Source organism: Pseudochaenichthys georgianus, chromosome 4 (assembly GCF_902827115.2).
Source record: "Pseudochaenichthys georgianus chromosome 4, fPseGeo1.2, whole genome shotgun sequence".
Classification (NCBI taxonomy): domain Eukaryota; kingdom Metazoa; phylum Chordata; class Actinopteri; order Perciformes; family Channichthyidae; genus Pseudochaenichthys; species Pseudochaenichthys georgianus.
The window spans coordinates 44,752,600-44,775,099 of NC_047506.1; the positions used below are offsets into that span (position 1 = coordinate 44,752,600).

General features: G+C 44.5%; 1 protein-coding gene across 3 annotated transcripts in view; it reads left to right on the forward strand.

Annotated features, from left to right (window-relative positions):
• The window catches only part of apc2 (APC regulator of WNT signaling pathway 2), a 64,250-nt gene that overhangs the window by 4,253 nt on the left and 37,497 nt on the right, over positions 1-22,500 (forward strand). For 2 of the 3 annotated variants that reach the window (XM_034081559.2, XM_034081558.1), the window contains exons 2-4: positions 13,069-13,218; positions 21,708-21,798; positions 22,402-22,500. The exon at positions 22,402-22,500 is cut by the window's right edge and continues 229 nt beyond it. In XM_034081559.2, coding sequence (XP_033937450.1) covers positions 13,090-13,218; positions 21,708-21,798; positions 22,402-22,500 — 319 coding nt within the window. In that variant the 5' untranslated portion in view covers positions 13,069-13,089. Of the gene's footprint in view, positions 1-6,362; positions 6,434-13,068; positions 13,219-21,707; positions 21,799-22,401 lie in introns of those variants that run through there. The other variant, XM_071202955.1, reaches the window with a different exon arrangement.

Genomic DNA, 22,500 nt, shown 5'->3' on the forward strand with positions numbered 1-22,500 from the left:
TCCTCCTCCTCCTCCTCCTCCTCTGACTTCCTGTCTATGGCTCTCAGCTCATAAATCATAGTTTTCTTTTTCAGTCATTTCTATAAGAAGCTGTTCTCTTTAGGAAACATGTTCTAACAACAAGAGGAGAAGCTACATTTGAGGGACTATTTTCTGTGGCACATGCATGTGGTGCCCTAGTGAGAAGGCACCAGGATGCTGTGTGTGGTGTGACACAATGTATTAGAATCCATGAGCTCAGCCTTTAGCATCTGTCGGGCCGTGACTGTGAGCGTCTCCCCTCAGACACCTGCCTGTCACAGCACCCTGAGGCCAGGTGCACCCTGGGACACACTGAGGAGAGAAGTGCACTGTGTTCTCAGTGACAGGTCTCATGGACTGCAGTCGCTCTACACACACACCGACGCCATTTTATTCTCCTCCTCTCTCTGCCTAAAGGATGCGGTTGCCAAGGTAACCAGACAGGGGGAAACAGGAGGTACAGAGGAGGGGGAGGGGAGGACGTGGGTGGGAGCGATCGACACGCTCTTTGTTCAGATACACAATCCACTTTCAATGTGTAAATGTTTATTATTGAGAATGTTACTCACAAAGTCTGATTATACAGAAAACTTAAGCAAACATTATAAATACATAATTAAAATGCCCCAATATCTGCATCCATCTGTATCTACAGCCATCTGTGGCTTTTACATAGTGGACATGTTCACACAACACTACATCAATAGAGCTTTCTCAATACTCACATTTCCCCTCCTCGACTCCTTTCCTCGAGTCTTAGTCCCGCCCACAGGAGATGCGAGCCGAGGAGAGGAACCGAGGAGAGAGGAGGGGAAGCAGCAGGCGGTGAGAGAAATGAGAACTCCTCTCCTCTGAGCGGTCATTTTAAAGAGACGTCCATTAATGATGACAGGAGGCAGCAGCCTCTGTCTGATGGACAGATGTGTTCATGACGACTTTATAGTTACTTTGATTCATTCACAGTGCGGTGTAATGAGATAATAACAGGCTACAGATGCGGACACATACACACACACACACACACACACACACACACACACATATATTTATATAAATACAATTTCAGAATCAAACAAGTATGAGAGCACTCTCATAATAACGTAACACAATCAGAGACTGGATATCCCCCCTCCTCTCTCTGGTGGCTGAAATGGGGAATTGAAATTACGGGCCAAAAGTTGTATTTACAAGTATTACAAGTAAGCAGAGGACACCAAACCAACTGAGACCCGTCTGTCCGCCGCATCTACGCACTGTACAACACACACCTGCACACTGTACCACACACACACCTACACACTGTACCACACACACACCTACACACTGTACCACACACACACCTACACACTGTACCACACACACCTACACACTGTACAAAACACACACCTACACACTGTACCACACACACACCTACACACTGTACCACACACACCTACACACTGTACAACACACACACCTACACACTGTACCACACACACCTACACACTGTACAACACACACACCTACACACTGCACCACACACACACACCTACACACTGTACCACACACACCTACACACTGTACAACACACACACCTACACACTGCACCACACACACCTACACACTGTACAACACACACACCTACACACTGTACCACACACACCTACACACTGTACAACACACACACCTACACACTGTACAACACACACACCTACACACTGTACAACACACACCTACACACTGTACAACACACACACCTACACACTGTACAACACACACACCTACACACTGTACAACACACACACCTACACACTGTACAACACACACACCTACACACTGTACAACACACACACCTACACACTGTACCACACACACACCTACACACTGTACCACACACACCTACACACTGTACCACACACACCTACACACTGTACCACACACACCTACACACTGTACCACACACACCTACACACTGTACCACACACACCTACACACTGTACAACACACACCTACACACTGTACCACACACACCTACACACTGTACAACACGCACCTACACACTGTACCACACACACCTACACACTGTACCACACACACCTACACACTGTACCACACACACACCTACACACTGTACCACACACACACCTACACACTGTACCACACACACCTACACACTGTACAACACACACACCTACACACTGTACCACACACACACCTAAACACTGTACCACACACACCTACACACTGTACCACACACACACCTACACACTGTACAACACACACACCTACACACTGCACCACACACACCTACACACTGTACAACACACACACCTACACACTGTACCACACACACCTACACACTGTACCACACACACACCTACACACTGTACCACACACACCTACACACTGCACCACACACACCTACACACTGTACAACACACACACCTACACACTGTACAACACACACCTACACACTGTACCACACACACCTACACACTGTACCACACACACCTACACACTGTACAACACGCACCTACACACTGTACAACACGCACCTACACACTGTACAACACGCACCTACACACTGTACCACACACACCTACACACTGTACCACACACACCTACACACTGTACAACACACGCACCTACACACTGTACCACACACACCTACACACTGTACCACACACACCTACACACTGTACAACACACGCACCTACACACTGTACCACACACACCTACACACTGTACCACACACACCTACACACTGTACAACACGCACCTACACACTGTACCACACACACCTACACACTGTACCACCCACACCTACACACTGTACAACACACGCACCTACACACAGTACCACACACACACACCTACACACTGTACCACACACACACCTACACACTGTACCACACACACCTACACACTGTACCACACACACCTACACACTGTACCACACACACCTACACACTGTACAACACACACCTACACACTGTACCACACACACCTACACACTGTACCACACACACCTACACACTGTACCACACACACCTACACACTGTACAACACACACCTACACACTGTACAACACACACCTACACACTGTACCACACACACCTACACACTGTACAACACACGCACCTACACACTGTACCACACACACCTACACACTGTACCACCCACACCTACACACTGTACAACACACGCACCTACACACAGTACCACACACACACCTACACACTGTACCACACACACACCTACACACTGTACCACACACACCTACAGCTCCTAACGCATAATCAGGCTACAGCCGTTGTGTATTTTATTATGTGAAGCACTAAATGGTCTTAGACAAATATGGACTCTTTGTTTGTAGATATCTACTAAACTAATAAAATAAAGAGAGTAGGCCTGTTATACTGAGTGATATATATTATACACACTGCTCTGCTTTCTGCACGGACCTCACAGCTGTTCTCTCTGGAAACATCGCGTCGCCATGAAAGCAGTTTCTAAAATAATATCCAGGGGATGCATGCAGAGCTGTGATTGGCTGAGATAAGTCCGGCCGTGCGTCACGCCTCCACCGTTCCCGGAAATGCATCCGCGGAGGAGCCGTGGAGGAACCATCAGTGTCTCCTCAGTTAGAGCTCCTCCAGAGAGCCTCCTCCACGCTCGATCCTCGGGTCGAGGAGGGGACATTTGAGTATTGAGAAACCTCTCTGTGGAAGTCCTCTGCAGCAGGACGGGGAGAGGAGGAACATTCAAGATTACATTTCTTTATTGTCATTAGGTCTGAAAACACATATTGAGAGAAGATGCACGAGAATGAAGTTTCTGTGTTTTCTGCTGAGTTGGATTCTCACATTCCAAACATGCTAGGGGGGTTCGGGGGATACCCCCCTAGCATGTTTGGGATGTTCATGATCTAGTTAGGTGCTTTTTAAGTCCTGTGGGGGGTCACACATTGGATAATATATTGATTTCAAACCATGTCAGTGGTTACAATACAGTGACAATGTCAGCATCAATTATTTTTAAAGTGTAATACATAAGAATCAGTTTATTGTTACTATTAATGATCTGGACATGCAGAAGAGGATCAAATTATCCCAACACATTGTCAACATTCATTTTCCATGTCTCTCTCCTTTCCATAACCTGCACCCTCTCTTCCATCTCCTTTACTCTCTCTGTCTTCTTCCTGTTCATTACTCTCTCTGTCCTCTACTCCCTCGTTGTTCACTGTTTTCTCCTCCTCACTTGTCTCCTCCTCACTTGTCTCCTCCTCACTTGTCGCTCCTGCCAGTGAATTAAAAGCAATTCAGCTATTTAGTTCATTTCACTTGTTTGTTTGCATTCTTTTTTTAATTTAAATCTGTTTTGTTTGATTCTCAAAAGAGAACAAAGATGTAAGCAAATTGTGTTTTATACAATTGTATGTTATTATGACATCATAACTGTACGATCTATTACAGTTATGTATGTTTTAAATGATGCCTATTGTAAATGAAGACTATTGTTATAGATACATAGATAGATAAATAGATGGGCTTATTAAGCCTACATTATGTTATGTGACTCCAGTTCCTCCCTGACTTCCATCTCTCTCTCTCTCTCTCTCTCTCTCTCTCTCTCTCTCTCTCTCTCTCTCTCTTTCTCTCTGCCTGTCCTCCTAATTAAAATATAATTAATGCAAATAAACTACTTCTAATAATCATAATCAATTCAATAATATAATTACTATATTATTTTTATTATAATATAGTTGTAATATAGTCAAGACAAAACATGCTTATGACATGCTCAAAAACTGATATTTCTTAAATCTGTATTGTAGTTCCCTCTGTCAGCAATGCATCAACAACTACACACACATTGCCATCAGTATTGCTCTGTGTTGTGGTTGACATGACGATGACTGTTAGGAGTTAAGAGGAGAGGCTGAGCATCACCATGACGATGACTGTTAGGAGTTAAGGGGAGAGGCTGAGCATCACCATGACGATGACTGTTAGGAGTTAAGGGGAGAGGCTCCATGTTTTTTATGCTGTAAACTTTAACTGTTATGTAAGCCAACTAGACAGATAGTGTATCACTCTTCCTCCTGTACATCAGCAGATAAAAGGCATCACATACTTGAATGAATGTTAAATAAAGAATGCTGGAAATAACTGCATCTCCATTAGCCTGTATGCTGCAGAGACTGCCTTCTTCATGTCGTGAGTTGCAGCTGATGTTTTAATATGTCAATTTGACTTTTACAACATTCGCAAGTTGTACATTTGACTCATACAATAACCCACCTTCGAGTGATGCTCTAGTTTCTTCATGTTTTGTTTGTTCCCTCTTGCTTGCTCCGGACTGAAACTGTCTTTTCACCGACATCTCTTCACCTGCACTAGTGGCCGTATCAAAGCCGTGATTGGTCAGATGTCGATTCATTGCAACGGTGTCGGGTTACAGACGTGCTCCCCTGTCACCTCTCACTCTCGCGTGTCAGCGGGGGGTGCGAGGAGAACTGAGTGGAGAACTGCGCACAGCAGCTGAGGCCCTCTGGGCGGGGCCCCCTGCGCAAGGCGGGGCCCCATGCAGCCTGCGTGATTGGCCTGTCGGGAGCAGCGGCCCTGCTTCTGACATTGGATGAACGTAATTAACTTTAGCTCTCTAGCTAGTTTATTCATGCAATGTAAACCAAAGTATAGCCTATAGCTGCAATATCAGTTAGTGTGCATGTTGTCGGACGTCCACTGACTAACGTAGTGCGTTCACACAGGATCTGCTGGTCATATGATGTCCTGATGAACAGAAACACAAGCAGCCCGCTGGACTCAGATCTCTAGATACCTCATCACTCCTTCGCTGCTCCGATACAAGTCCGGGCTGCGGTGGTTTGTTGATACATGTCGTCTTCTTCTGTTTGCTTTAACAGAGGCTACGTAGTTATGCAGCGCCCCCATGGCCATACTTGCCAACCTTGAGACCTCAGAAATCGGGAGCATTTCAAAACCACCGCGGAGGGTTGGGGGGTGCTAGTGGATCATCGCCGGAGCTGTATTAGATTAACATTAACATGCTTATTGTGGTGGTAAGTGCACTGCCTGGCGGCCTGTAGCAGCATCCTTGATGGAGCATGTGTGTGGGCTGGACCTGTACTTTAGGAGTGAGCAGAGGGTGGAGTTGTCCATTCTTGTTCAGTTTTCTGTGACTATCTGCCTCACCCTCTCAGACTTTGAGTTGCGCGCGCTGCTAAAGGGACGCGCTACCATGGAAACCAAACAATGGTGTAGCTGTATTAAAGTCCTGAGTAAATCTGATTTTGTCAGAAATCGGGAGAATGTGGGAGACATATGACCCCGGGAGGAAACCGGGAGAGGGCAGTGAAATCGGGAGTCTCACGCAAAAATCGGGAGGGTTGGCAAGTATGCCCATGGTCAGTAATGGAAGTACTACAAAGAACCCTGTTTAGTGCAATTATTTCACAAGTTTTGTTATACACAGCTCGGAAAATATTACCGAGGTCCGGACCTCGGTGACCTCAATGGTGGATACGGCCATGTGACTATGGATGTGTGTTCACGTGCCCCAACACATTTCATCAGAATATAACTGCGGCTGCTCGGACTGTGAAATGAGGGGCTTTTCCAACTTTATTGACACATTTCTATTCATTCAGAATCAGAATTCCTTTATTAGTCCCGCAACGGGGAACTGTACAATACAACATCAGAAAGATAGCAGATAAAGTGAGGGGGAAAGTCAATAAATATCATAAGTACACAATAAGTGATAAACAAAAACAAAGTGGCATGTCAAAGATCCATCCATCTTCTCCCGCTTATCCGTGGTCGGGTCGCGGGGGTAGCAGTTCCAGCAGAGAGCCCCAAACTTTCTTTTCCCTGGCGACATCAACCAGCTCTGACTGGGGGATCCCAAGGCGCTCCCAGGCCAGCGAAGAGATATAATCCCTCCACCTGGTCCTAGGTCTACCCCTCGGTCTCTTCCCAGCTGGACGTGCCTGGAACACCTCCCTAGGGAGGCGCCCAGGTGGCATCCTAACTAGGTGCCCGAACCACCTCAACTGGCTCCTTTCGACGCGAAGGATGAGCGGCTCAACTCCGAGTCCCTCCCTGATGACCGAACTTCTCACCTTATCTCTAAGGGAGACACCAGCCACCCTGTGGAGAAAACCCATCTCGGCCGCTTGTATCCGCGATCTCATTCTTTCGGTCATGACCCATCCTTCATGACCATAGGTGACCATATAGGTGATGTCAAAGATGTTGCAGTATATTTGTTGTTAAGAAGAATGACCACAGTAAAGAGCTAGCTGGTACTATATGCACATTGTAAATAAAGTGAGAGAAAACACATGAAATATAGAAGGAGGAGAAAACAATACTGGAGAAGGCCCCACATCGTGCATGGAAACAATGTGTGTTCCTGCGGTGACTCATAACACAGAGTCTCAGCAGCACTGAGTCCTGATCACCTCATGTCCCCCCTCATGGGACAAAGGTGCAGAAAGGAAACATACACTCCAACAGGAAGGTTATTAGAAGCTCAAATGTCTTAAGTCTCTCCAGTCAGGTGGGTTACAGGAGGCTTGTTGTATACAGATATTCTGACTCATTGTGAAATAATGCAGCGAGTCTGAAGAGGAGGACATTTGACTGTCATGATGAACCCTAACCATGAGACACCGGGTGCAAGGCAAGGTACATTCATGATACTGTTCATGTATGTGAATATTCAAAGAAGAATATCTGAGATGTGGTGGAGTGGAAGCAGACAGTATTAAGTCAATGTGTTTCATGCTTTGTCTTCTCACTCTCTTCCTGTTTCTCTCTTCTCGTCTTCTCATATAGGGGTCACATGCTTTAGATCCGCCGTTGCCATAGAAACTGCACGGTTGCAGGTCTGCGTTAACGCTTGTTTGAACTCTCCGTCTGATTTGTTATCCTCTTGGGAGCTCCCACATTTTCTTACCCAGCATGCTTTGCCAGCGACTGCAGCAGGAGTGAGATTGTGTTTGTGTGTGTGTGTGTGTGTGTGTGTGTGTGTGTGTGTGTGTGTGTGTGTGTGTGTGTGTGTGTGTGTGTGTGTGTGTGTGTGTGTGTGTGTGTGTGTGTGTGTGTGTGTGTGTGTGTGTGTGTGTGTGTGTGTGTGTGTGTGTGTGCCAGATGACAGGAGAAGCAGAAAGAGACATCCCTTGATGTAAATGTGTCACCATGGCGATAGTGGGCGAGGGGAGGGGGATGTTGGCCTGATAGCATGTCACCATGTTATGCATGTCTCTGACGTGAACCAAGAGCTGGGAGTCTTTGTGTGGATCATTTGGTGGAAAACAAACCTAATACATATCATTATTGTCCTCATTATTTTCATAGAGAAAGTAATTCAGTCGGTTTCCTTTAAGAATGATGAGTAGGTGATGCAGTGTGTGGAAGTTTCATGGATCAAGTTTCAAGCTATTAACTATCATGTGCACGGCAGCTAGAGAGAAGCAGTGGTGGCAGTACAGAGCTGTCGGGCTCCCAGCAGCCACGCTCGATGACGTGTGGATAAGGTCGTCCTGAAAGTGTGATCGTGATGATGCTGCTCTCTCTCTCTGATCTGCTTCAGCACCGGTGCTGATTCTTCGGATAGAGCTGCAAAGATTAGCTGACGAACAAATCTAGCGTCACTTTTCCCATCAGTAAACACACAATGTGGCAGATGGTCGTGCACACAGACATGTAACCCTGACACACGTGACCCGTTCTATGCATACAGTGGCGTTCTGGCTGTGGACAGCTGATGTCCGGACACAAGAGGAGAGTTCAATCAGATGTAGTAAGAGTAACACACAATGAAACCGTGTCGCCTGAGAATACGTCCAGGAAACCCACATGAAGTGACGGTCTGGATCAGGTCCCCCCCCTCCTCCTACCCACAATGCCCTGCTGGGGTCAGCTCCTCTTAATGAATGCAGCAGCAGTGACATGTTCTGCACTGGCCGCCTGCTGACTTCAGATCTGCTGCAGTGGGCAGATATACACAATCATCTGAATAGCATCAGAGACAGTCAGTTGTTTTGTATACATTGTCTCAAACAAAGCGCAGCGCCCGTCCTCTCCACATGCTGGTCTGTGCTCTGAGTCTGGCTGCAGCGAAGGTCACCATGTGACTCACTGAGCGTGTGCAGTATGACCTCACTGTGAGCCTGGCTTTACTGTTGGATTATCCACTCACTCGGCATGTCTCTCTAAAGCGAGTCGTGACGAGACACTGTTACGTCGTCCTGGACCAACGTGACATAACGGTCATTAAGGGGGATCACAGAGAGCACAGAACAGACACTAGTAACTCCAGCATGCAGCCGGTCTGCCAGACGTTCTAGTCGTGGCAGGATGGTTTAAATGAAAGGGATGTTTCAGGTGTTGACATGAACCCTGAAGCTGTCTTCCCTCTGTCCACACTGCACGTGATTAGATCCTTTCATCCTTCTGGGGCAAGAACACATCACAGCGTGTATCTGAGGAGAAGGGGAAGTCAGTGAGACAGAGTAGATGTCAGACTGCATGTTGTAATGAACACTGACTTTGAAGGTCTTCACTTGCAGTATAAAAGTGTTGCAGTAAAGCAGCATCACCTCCTTTAGCGTCACCTCTCTTTAGCATCACCTCTCTTTAGCATCACCTCCTTTAGCATCACCTCCTTTAGCATCACCTTCTTTAGCATCACCTTCTTTAGCATCACCTCCTTTAGCGTCACCTCCTTTAGCGTCACCTCCTTTAGCGTCACCTCCTTTAGCGTCACCTCCTTTAGCGTCACCTCCTTTAGCGTCACCTCTCTTTAGCGTCACCTCCTTTAGCGTCACCTCTCTTTAGCGTCACCTCTCTTTAGCGTCACCTCCTTTAGCATCACCTCCTTTAGCGTCACCTCCTTTAGCATCACCTCCTTTAGCATCACCTCTCTTTAGCATCACCTCTCTTTAGCATCACCTCCTTTAGCATCACCTCCTTTAGCATCACCTCCTTTAGCATCACCTCCTTTAGCGTCACCTCCTTTAGCATCACCTCCTTTAGCATCACCTCCTTTAGCATCACCTCTCTTTAGCATCACCTCTCTTTAGCATCACCTCCTTTAGCATCACCTCCTTTAGCGTCACCTCTCTTTAGCGTCACCTCTCTTTAGCGTCACCTCCTTTAGCGTCACCTCCTTTAGCGTCACCTCCTTTAGCGTCACCTCCTTTAGCATCACCTCCTTTAGCATCACCTCTCTTTAGCATCACCTCTCTTTAACGTCACCTCTCTTTAGCATCACCTCCTTTAGCATCACCTCCTTTAGCATCACCTCCTTTAGCGTCACCTCCTTTAGCGTCACCTCCTTTAGCATCACCTCCTTTAGCATCACCTCCTTTAGCATCACCTCTCTTTAGCATCACCTCTCTTTAGCATCACCTCCTTTAGCGTCACCTCTCTTTAGCGTCACCTCTCTTTAGCGTCACCTCCTTTAGCGTCACCTCCTTTAGCGTCACCTCCTTTAGCGTCACCTCCTTTAGCATCACCTCCTTTAGCATCACCTCTCTTTAGCATCACCTCTCTTTAATGTCACCTCTCTTTAGCATCACCTCCTTTAGCATCACCTCCTTTAGCATCACCTCCTTTAGCGTCACCTCCTTTAGCGTCACCTCCTTTAGCATCACCTCCTTTAGCGTCACCTCCTTTGGCGTCACCTCTCTTTAGCGTCACCTCCTTTAGCGTCACCTCTCTTTAGCGTCACCTCTCTTTAGCGTCACCTCTCTTTAGCGTCACCTCCTTTAGCATCACCTCCTTTAGCATCACCTCCTTTAGCATCACCTCCTTTAGCATCACCTCCTTTAGCGTCACCTCTCTTTAGCATCACCTCTCTTTAGCGTCACCTCCTTTAGCGTCACCTCCTTTAGCGTCACCTCCTTTAGCGTCACCTCCTTTAGCATCACCTCCTTTAGCGTCACCTCCTTTAGCGTCACCTCCTTTAGCGTCACCTCCTTTAGCATCACCTCCTTTAGCATCACCTCCTTTAGCGTCACCTCTCTTTAGCGTCACCTCTCTTTAGCGTCACCTCTCTTTAGCATCACCTCCTTTAGCGTCACCTCCTTTAGCGTCACCTCCTTTAGCGTCACCTCCTTTAGCGTCACCTCCTTTAGCGTCACCTCCTTTAGCGTCACCTCCTTTAGCGTCACCTCTCTTTAGCGTCACCTCCTTTAGCGTCACCTCCTTTAGCGTCACCTCCTTTAGCATCACCTCCTTTAGCATCACCTCCTTTAGCACCACCTCTCTTTAGCATCACCTCCTTTAGCATCACCTCTCTTTAGCATCACCTCTCTTTAGCATCACCTCCTTTAGCGTCACCTCTCTTTAGCATCACCTCCTTTAGCATCACCTCCTTTAGCGTCACCTCCTTTAGCATCACCTCCTTTAGCATCACCTCCTTTAGCGTCACCTCCTTTAGCATCACCTCCTTTAGCATCACCTCCTTTAGCGTCACCTCCTTTAGCGTCACCTCTCTTTAGCGTCACCTCTCTTTAGCATCACCTCCTTTAGCATCACCTCTCTTTAGCATCACCTCTCTTTAGCGTCACCTCCTTTAGCGTCACCTCTCTTTAGCGTCACCTCTCTTTAGCGTCACCTCTCTTTAGCATCACCTCCTTTAGCATCACCTCTCTTTAGCATCACCTCTCTTTAGCGTCACCTCCTTTAGCATCACCTCCTTTAGCATCACCTCCTTTAGCGTCACCTCTCTTTAGCGTCACCTCCTTTAGCATCACCTCCTTTAGCATCACCTCCTTTAGCATCACCTCCTTTAGCATCACTCAGGAACCTGAGCGTTGCTCAACTATAACAACATTACAAAACATTTACTTTTCTTTGAATGTTTTAGGGGAAAATATGAAATATCTGTTGGTTTATGTTTTCAAGTCTTTACAATAAAAACATGATATACGTAAAACTATGTTATTTAAAAAGAAAAGTCAAACAAAGATTACAATACAAAGAAAGATATGTCTGAAAGAAACTAATGGATGTCTATGAAGTTGGTTAAAAACTCATATCATTTATATCAGAATAATATTTATATATTTTATAAAAGTAATTTTTACAATATAAAAAGTGAATTTTCATATTGTTTTCCTGTTTGTACAAAAAACAATGTTTAGCAGATGAGAGCAACGAGGGGAGAGAGTGTGGTGTGCAGACTGTTGGAGGATCAGAGGCGTGCAGGCTGGAGCCGCCGCAGGGCAACTCAGATAGCATGTCATCTACACACGCATGGAGCCAGGGTGACAGTGACAGGTTTGAGCCATGACTTAGTTCATTTATTTTCTTTAAAACATGGACATCAGAGGAGTGCTCAGGGAATATGCCCCTAGAGCCACACCTTTGCCCCCGTGTATCGTCTGCACTGCCCTCACTGAGCACCGGCCTGCACCTTGGCATGCTCTCAGTGTGCTGTCTCCCTGTTCCTGCCTGTTGGCGTCGGCTGATGGAAGCGTTATAGTGCTTTGCCGGTTGTATCTTGTTATGCAGCTGATGATTATTCTCTCAGAGCTAAACACATGGGGCTCGGGAAAGATATTCAGAATTGGTTTGCCACCGCTGTGTTTGTCAATCCTACGGCCATCAAGTCCCAGCTCTCCTGTGTTCTCTTTGTGTTTCCACTCCATGCTCCAGAGGGTTCTATTGCAAGTAGCATTATAGTGCTAACATATATATGTGTGCATAAGAACCAGATGTCCTGTACTGTATGTACTGCAATGCTAATCCTCAAAGACAAAAAGGAAATGAAAATAAATCCATACAAAATACAAAAGGTGTCTGTACAGGGTGCGAGCGGAGAGATTGAATGTTTCCCTCAAACAGGTCTCCACAAGGGTTGATTGACAGATGACCAATAGTATTCCATCAGAGCACTTGGAGCATTTCCACTGGCTGCCTCTGAACAACAAACCATCCATCAGTCTAACACCTCCTCCTCCTCCTCCTCCTCCTCCTCCTCCTCCTCCTCCTCCTCCTCCTCCTCCTCCTCCTCTTCCTCCTGCAGGAGGCACTGCCCAGTGTGAAGATGGCTTCCTACGATCAGCTGGCCCACCAGGTGGAGGCGCTCCGTAAGGAGAACTCCCACCTGAGGAGGGAGCTGGAGGATAACTCCAACCACCTGTCCAAACTGGAGACCGAGACCACCGGCATGAAGGTCAGTGTGGAGAGTACCCCAACCAGGGGCGGCGGTTTGTCACTGCATCCTGGTAAAATAAAAATATAATGTTTGTGTCTTTGACATTAGCGCTGATATGCAGCCGCCTGTGTCCTGTACTACGAAGCCAGTTCAACAGACCCTGCATATACTTGAGTTATCTTAACTAACCCTAACAAACGAGATCTCGCTAAGCGGTCCTACGACGCTGGTTATCAACCTCGGGAAATCAAGCCAGGGTTTCTCTCTCCAGCTGAGAGCTCGTTCATGTGAAAGGGGCGGGGTTAGCAACATTTGACCAATCACAAACAGGGACAAATGTATACTTCATTAATGAAAAAAGTAAACTAATATTAGACAAATATGAACTTTAACCATGACTTAAACATATAATCCAGGATACAAGCCACATAGTTATGGTGCACCTGCACCTGTCACCTGCAAGGTGAATACAGAACAACTGGTTAAAAAACAACTACCAAGTGTTTGAAAGCGTACAACAGTGTTATGATATCACTGCCCCATCTAAGACACTATGGATCTGACTTGAATTAGGCTGCATTTGACTCCAGTGTTTCGTCAAAGTAATGACGAAACACACAGCCAGATACGCTCGAGCAGCTGACTCAGATAAGGAAATACTGTGATATTATCTGATCGATGATCTGATTGATGATGTGATATATAAGTGCGACACGCCGGGGTCTTCTCTGCATACGGCAGTTTAAACTGTATTTCCTTATCCTGTAATATGACTTATATATGATAGATTTAAACTCCGCACACTGAGCTCTGATTGGTCAGCAGGCGGTGCTTTCACTGAGTTGATCTCTTTTCTACAGACGCCGGAGGCGGGTAGTATCAGGTAAAAAAAAGTGATTCAGCCTTCCCAAGCCTGAGCCTCACGCGCCGCCTATGACACCAACACCACCAAATCCAATGCAAACACCAGCCACTAGGGGTGTAACGGTTCACAAACATTTCGGTTCGGTACGTACCTCGGTTTTTTGGTCACGGTTCGGCTCGGTACGTTTTCGGTACAGCAGAATTTTTTTTCACAAAACAAAACATATATATATATTTTTTTTTATTATTATTAAACTGTGAATAATGTATTCACTCAAAAAAATACAAAATATAATAAAATAAACATTAAGGTGCAGCATTTCGATGAACTGAAATAATCTGTATTTGAACTTTACTGTACAAGTACTCACAAAACATAAACTATTAGTTTTGGGTTTTTAATTATTATTAAACTGTGAATATTCACTCAAATAAATATAAAATATAATAAAATAAACATTAAGGTGCAGCATTTCGATGAACTGAAATAATCTGTATCTGAACTGTACTGTACTAGCACCTAAGCAGCCAGCTTGACATTAGGACTTGCTTGTCATTGTATTTTCATGTTGTTTAAAGAAAGATGAACTTGTCCACATGGCTGCTGAAAGGGCAGATCTGCTGGCACTAGCAATGTCTCCTGCTGTGGAGAACACCCTCTCGCTAGGGACAGAGGTAGCAGATACAGCCAGGTAGCGCTTTGCTAACATGGCAACATAAGGATATTTGCCGTTTGTAATAGCTTTGGCTCGGTCTGAAGTTTTTGCGAGTGGTGTAGGCTAAATGCTAGCGGGAGTAGGGTTTGCACTTCAGTCTTTTTTCTTTTGGTGCCGGTTATATTCACGTTCGGGTGAAGCCTTTTCAAGAGTGTGCAAGTTTGATGTATTGCCAGCCGCATAACCAATGTTAGTTGAACAATGCCGACAAACAGCTTTGGTTCGGTCCACCTGTCTTTGTCCGTCATCCTTGTACGTAACTGCGAAACCAAAATGTTCCCAAACCGGAGACTTCAATGATGCTGGAGGATTTTCGAGCTCAACTTTATCTGCGTTCGCCATTCATTTTCGACAGTTCCTCAAATTACCGACTAAATTTGAACGCATCCCTCTGACCAGCTCTCATAGCATGCCCTCTCATCCAATGAAATGACTTGCTCGCTCTATGACGCGCTGAGCCCAATGGGAGCAAATTACTCTGAATGCTGCGACGCAGCACCTGAGATTACTTCCAAGAAGTTGTTCACGTTCTCAATTTTTTACGTTTAACGTTATATTCGTTCGGTACACTTCGGTACACACGTGTACCGAACCGAAGGGCCCGTACCGAATAATTTCGGTACGGGTACGTGTACCGTTACACCCCTACCAGCCACACAAACAGCACCATCACAAACAGCAACACCGACAACATCAACACCACCAACACCACCAACACAAACATCAACACCACCAACACCACCAACACCGACAACATCAACACCACCAACACCACCAACACAAACATCAACACCACCAACACCACCAATACCAACACCGACAACATCAACACCACCACCAACTTGACTAACACAGATTTAAAGGAGCTAACCGTTGGTTTTACCTTCAAACTTCATACCGTGTATACTTTATTTTCTGCTGAGAACTTTTCCCAATCATCCGTCATGTTCTATGTTCTTCACCACCTCTTTGTGTCAGCCTCAGATACCTGTAAACTGGTGGCTCGTTGAGAGAGTGACAAGTAATGAGTGCAACATTGGTTTCTGAGGTCACCTCATTGTGTTTCTTTGTCCATGCTTTGTTCTGGACTGGAACCAGATTATGTTCAGGCTATCTATCGAATTACAATTATTTAACCATCACAATTGTTGCCAGTACATTTGTGAATAAATTCTTCATAAATGTAGTTCATTGAAAATAAAAAAAGTAAACAAATGCTGATATGGTCCTTTAACGTGATTTGTCGAAAGTGAGCTTTTTGAACATATGGGTATTACAGCTCTGGAGACCACTCCACATTTTTCTTAAATTGCAATCTCTACATGTATGGTAATTCAGTGTCTGTTGAATTCCAACACAGATACATGTAGTCAGTAGTTTATAGAATAAATTAAAAAAAGCTATAGATAGCACATTCAAATCTGAGTCCAGATTGGCACAATGTGTGCGTGACGTTGCGTCTGCGTTACAAGGCACAAGAATTGTGAGGCTTATGAAGTGAGGCAAATAGAAATAATCATCTGATCGATTGAACATGTGGAAACAGCAACACAATAGGTACATTTGATCAGCTGACAGTGTTTGTTGCCACACTTATAACCTTGCACACCTTCTCTGAGGTGCAACGTCACAAACAAATGATGGTCCTGTTATACTTTTTAATTTTTTTAATTTAATGTTATCACAATAAAAGTGTTGTTTCTTAGTGAATTTCCTTTACTGGTCTTGTATCTCATAACATAAGCTTTAATTGTCCTTGTGGATGTTCTTCTTCTTCATATGAGAAGGAGAACATGGTGATGCAGCGTGTCTTTCAGGACAAGAAACATAACATGACATAACTGAAGAGCAGTGTGTCTTTAGGGGCTGTATATATAGTGTTAGAAGTGTTTTTTAAATTCAGCTGTGTACTACAATGAGATTATCAATGTTCATCGACATTAAAATATCAGTTTTTATTCAAATTATAATTTAGTAGAAAACGTAGAAACATGCTGTTTGGTTTTCTCACTGCAATAATCACTTTTACCATGTTTCTTTGACACATGTTAGTGTAGTTCCGTGTTATCCAACATTTTAGCAATAAGCTTGACTCCAACAAAAAAATGCTTTTCAGGTAAGTGTGACTGTTTACTTCAAACAAAGTGGTGGCAGTACTAAAGAAACACATTGTTTAGAGTTCAAAATCCATTTTGCTCCGTGGCGCTATGACGTCAATTTCATTACGGCTGGTTTAAATCAATGATATAATAATAATGATAATAATAATAATAAAGAAATATAATGTTCTAATATATATATATAATATATCAAATTATAAATGTTAACATGTGGCTCCTACAATTAGCAATTCTCACTATATGTTAAATAATCTTTGCCTTAAATACATGTAAATGCCAAAGCTATTTGAATAAAAACACCAGTAAAATATAAATAGAGAACTAGAATTTACTTACCGAAGAAACCACATTCATGGACCTTCCGTTTTAATCGCAGAGCAAGCCATGTGGATATTTGCTATTTGCATTAAATATAAAAAAGAAACCAACACAACAAACACGGCCGTGGTCAAGTTATGTTCCCCCGATAAGATCATGTGTCTGAGCCGCCTGCAGCACGGAGCTGCTAAAAGAGGACCGGAAGCCACACGCTTCCCGTACTGCGTGATGTGAAGTGAGTCTCTCACTGAAGCTGGTTCACTCCAGGTACCCGTACTTCTGACTTTAAAGTCAGAATTCTGATCTTAAAGGTGGGGTAGGTAATTTTGGAGAAACCAGAGGCCTGTACTACGAAGCTGGTTCAACCTAACCTGGATGTGTTTGAGTTAGCCGGTTGGCCTAATCCAAAACATACGCGCTCTCGCTAAACGGTACTACGACGCTGGTTATCAAGTGGATCGCTCAAGCCAGCCGTGTCCTATCTAGTTAGGTGCGCGTTCACATGAAAGTGGTGGTATTTGGAGCATTCGACCAATCACAAACATGGAGAAGCGTACTGACAGCGCAGCGTCATACTTCCTGAATGAAAAGTAAACTATAATATTAGACATATGAAGAAGTTAAACTTTAAACATCCATGACTTAAACACTTGATCAGGATCAAAGCCACAGAGCTGCACCTGCAAGGTGAACACAGCTGGAGCAGAACAAGTGTTTGAATGCGTACATTAACAGGTTTATGATATCACGGCCCGTCTAAGACACCATCTGACTTCAATTACATTTGTCTCGAGTGTTTCCTCAACTTATGTGTTGCTTAAAATAATGCTTCTGCATCCAGTCTGTGACACTGTGAGTGCTGCACGGCCAGATACGGCTCAGCTGACTCAGATAAGGAGATATGTGATACACTATGAAGTGATATGCCGCGGACTGTACTTAATGTACTTATGTCGTGGCAGATATTTAAGTAAGCTTTCTTAACACTAGAACCGCCAACGGGTACATTTTACCCGCAGCAGTTTTTTGATTGTATGTAACTTTTTTTCAATAACATTTCCTGAAAGTGTGTTATGTAGCACCCTCTGTTGTTAACAATTGTCAATATGAAGTCAGATTGAAAAGATTGCCAAAAAAGACGCCATTTATACCCATATCCGCCAGCGGGTAATATTTACCTCATAGAAAATGCAGCGTAAACATGACGTGTTGCTATAGCAACGCCTTTTGTCTACTGCGGTTCCTTAAGGCCCTGACACACCAAGCAGTCACCAGAGGACTAGCCGACGCTGAAGTCGGCTGTTGCCTGGCCGTGTTCTCCTGCGTTTTGGCCATGTGTCGCACGGGAACACACCGCACCGACTTCAGTGCGTGAGTGGCAATAACTCTCCTTACCAGCAGGCGGCGGTAGTGTGTATTCGTCATTCAAAAGAGGCAACAACCGGAAGACAGAGAAGAAGAAGAGTATCTTTTCTCCGTAATATCATACAGAGCTGGCCTCTCCTGGATCAAGGTGATGAGCAGGTCTTCGTTTGCATCATTCCAGATCGCCATGATGAGATGAAAATGAATAGCAGTCTGTGTGTGCCTTCTTAAATCGTTTGTTTACGTCCCTCACTTCCGCTTCGCTTCTCATGCACTGATTTGCTAGCTGAACAGCCAATCAGAGTGATTATTTGGTCCGACTGCCAGACCCGATGCATGGCCGATTCAACATGTTGAATCGGCCATGCATCGGGTCTGGCAGTCCAAATAAGGCGTGTCACGGTCGACGGTGCGGGACACACCAACCTGACTACGGCGCCGCGAATGCCCGACGGCCTCTGACGGCCTCTGACTCCCAAAATCGGGTTGGTGTGTCAGGGCCTTTATAGATAGAGAGAGAGAGAGAGAGAGAGAGAGAGAGAGAGAGAGAGAGAGAGAGAGAGAGATAGATAGATAGATATATTGATAGAGAGATAGACAGACAGATAGATAGTTATAGATAGTGTAACATGGAGAATACAAGATCTTGGATGACTGAGCTCACGTTGAGGACGTAATGCATGCAGGTTACGTGCCAGTTGAATAAAGATGGACACTCGGAATGAGAGAAGTAGTCCGCGTCGTCTGTAGACAATTATATGTCCATAGAACAGAACATTACAGATAGATCGATAGATAGTTATAGATAGATAGATAGATAGATAGATAGATAGATAGATAGATAGATAGATAGATAGATAGATAGATAGATTGATAGATAGTTATAGATAGATAGATAGATAGATAGATAGATTGATTGATAGATAGTTATAGATAGATAGATAGATAGATAGATAGATAGATAGATAGATAGATAGATAGATTGATAGATAGTTATAGATAGATAGATAGATAGATTGATAGATAGATATATAGATAGATAGATAGATTGATAGATAGATAGATAGATAGATAGATATAGATAGATAGATAGATAGATAGATAGATAGATAGATATATAGATAGATAGATAGATAGATATAGATAGATAGATAGATAGATAGATAGATAGATAGATAGATAGATATAGATAGATAGATAGATAGATAGATAGATAGATAGATAGATAGATTGATAGATAGTTATAGATAGATAGATAGATAGATATATAGATAGATAGATAGATAGATATAGATAGATAGATGGATAGATAGATAGATAGATAGATAGATAGATATATAGATAGATAGATAGATAGATAGATAGATAGATAGATAGATAGATATATAGATAGATAGATATATAGATAGATTGATAGATAGATAGATAGATAGATAGATAGAGAGATTTGTAACACAAGTCTAACACCAAGCGTTTAAATCAGCACTCTTAGCGATATTTTTATACTTCATGTTATCTGCACAAACTATGTCATATGAAAAGCTGAGAGTCCACAGATTATATTGGTATAAATGTCATCCATGTGCGATCAAAACTCACTGTTCTGTATGATAAATAAAAGAACATTGTACCTTGAAAATCAATAGCGGGTACATTTTACCCGTTGGCGGTTTTAGGTATACAGCGACCTCTAGCGGTTCTAGTGTTAACGCTAATGTTATAATAGTCAGATTGCTCTGAAGATGGAGGTGATATTCTATTCATGTTCACGTTCACACAGTCGGTGATTTTTGTCGGCCGTCTTTCCTGCAACGGCAGCTTTTCTGTATTTCCTTTCTCCTGTAATATGACTTGATCGCTTTAAACTCCGCACACTGAGCTCTGATTGGTCAGCAGGCGGTGCTTTCACTGAGTTGAGCTCTTAGCCTGCAACCTAACCTGCTCCGGAGCAGGTTAGCAGCATAAGTTACCATGGAGATCGAGCCCGCTAAAAAGAGAACCAGCGTCGTAGGACCGGAAACCCCGAGTTTTCCCTGAAGTTAGCCGCTAAGCGAACATCCTGCTTCGTAGTGCAGGCCTCAGCTTGAGTGCGCTAGAATTTGAAAATACACAGCCGGAACAGATCTGCCACTTCCTCACAGAGCCCCTCCTCCAACACACACGAACGCGCACATGACCAATGAGGGCACGAGATAAGTTTGTGCACAGATGGAAGGCTGACAGGCAGGTAGGCCATCCAGTTACTTTAGCCGGCTCAGATGATTGGTCGTGCTTTTTACAGCGCTTCCACTGATGAAATCTTTTTATGGATTTTTTGTCAAAGCACTTCAGATACTCATTGCTATCGGGATGTTAAGAGTATTCCATGGAATATAACAAAAAGTGTTTCTCGAGCCGGTTTCTCAAACTTACCTACCTTTAATCTCCGAATTCTGACTTTTACATTTTTTCTCAGAACTAAAACAAAAAAAATGGCCAATGTGGCCCTAATCCCTTTCCGTACAAATCTAAATCTAAAATGAGCCGTGAACTAAAATAATGGATAAATATAGAACTCAACAGAAAGAGAGAAACCTGTGAAACCAGGCTAAGACTCAAAGCCACACACACACACACACACACACACACACACGCACACACACACACACACACAGTCACACACACGCACGCACACACACAGTCACACACACGCACGCACACACACACACACACACACAGTCACACACACACACACACGCACAGGTTGAGACTGCAGCTGCACACGACCAGCAGCAGGTGAGTCTGCAGGAGCTCACCTGACATGACGGAATAATCTGTGTTTACTTCCTCACGGGAGATTTGATCTACTTTGACCTTTTTCTCTTGATGAGAGGTTTATCTTTTTGTTCTGACCTTTTGGTGTTTTTTGCTGCGTCGGTGATTTTTCATCTACAAACGCAACCAACGTGCACATGGTTACTTTCTCCGAGTTCCAAACCTTTCATCTGAATCAGAGGCAAAGAAGTGACGACGAACCTCTCATATTGTCTCGGTTATACCTGTTCCTTATCTGAACACAACCAGTAGTGACACCCTGGATGTTTGCTGTCCGCACGTGTGTGTCTGACGCTCCTCTCTCGTGCAGGAGGTGTTGAAGCAGCTGCAGAGCAAGCTGGAGCAGGAGGCAGGAGCGCTGGCCTCGTCCGGCCGCAGCGACGTGCTGGACCAACTCAAAGGTACCGAGCATCAGCTACTGGCATAAGAGAGAGGAGGGGTTCTGCCGACTGTGTCTGAGGCTCCGCTGGGATCGCTACATCGTTATCTCAGAGAAATGAATCCACTCAATCAGTCAACCTGATTGGATGCAGGCGGCGCTGCTCGTTATGATTCAATCCAATTAAACCAATTCATGTCAGTAGTTTGTCTGGACTGAAGCGAGGCGACTACGACCGAGAGCAGCAGCTGCAATCATAGCACGAAGTCACATTCAGGTTGGACACATAGACAACACATAGATGTATGGGAGAGTGGAAGGAAGCAAGGAAGTAATGAAGCAAGGAATGAAACTAGGAAGCAAAGGAGGAAGGAATGAATGAATGAAGTGAGAAAGGAAGGAAGGAATGAAGTGAGAAAGGAAAGAGGAGAGGATACAGCAATTATTGTAGGAGGATATCAGGTTAGGGGTAAATAAGGAAATTAAGATATGGAATTGTATAGGAAGGAATCAAGGAATCAAGGAATGGAGCTAGGAAGCAAGTAAAGGACGGACAATTAAGAAAGGAATGAAGCTAGGAAGGAAGGAAGGAGGAAAGATTGATTGATTCTTTGTTCCTCCCTAGAGCTCCACACGGATCTCACTAACTACTACGAACTGAAGCATCAGCCCCACAACCTGAGGCTTCTGATGGGCGGCGTGGGGGGGGCAGGTGGGGGAGCGG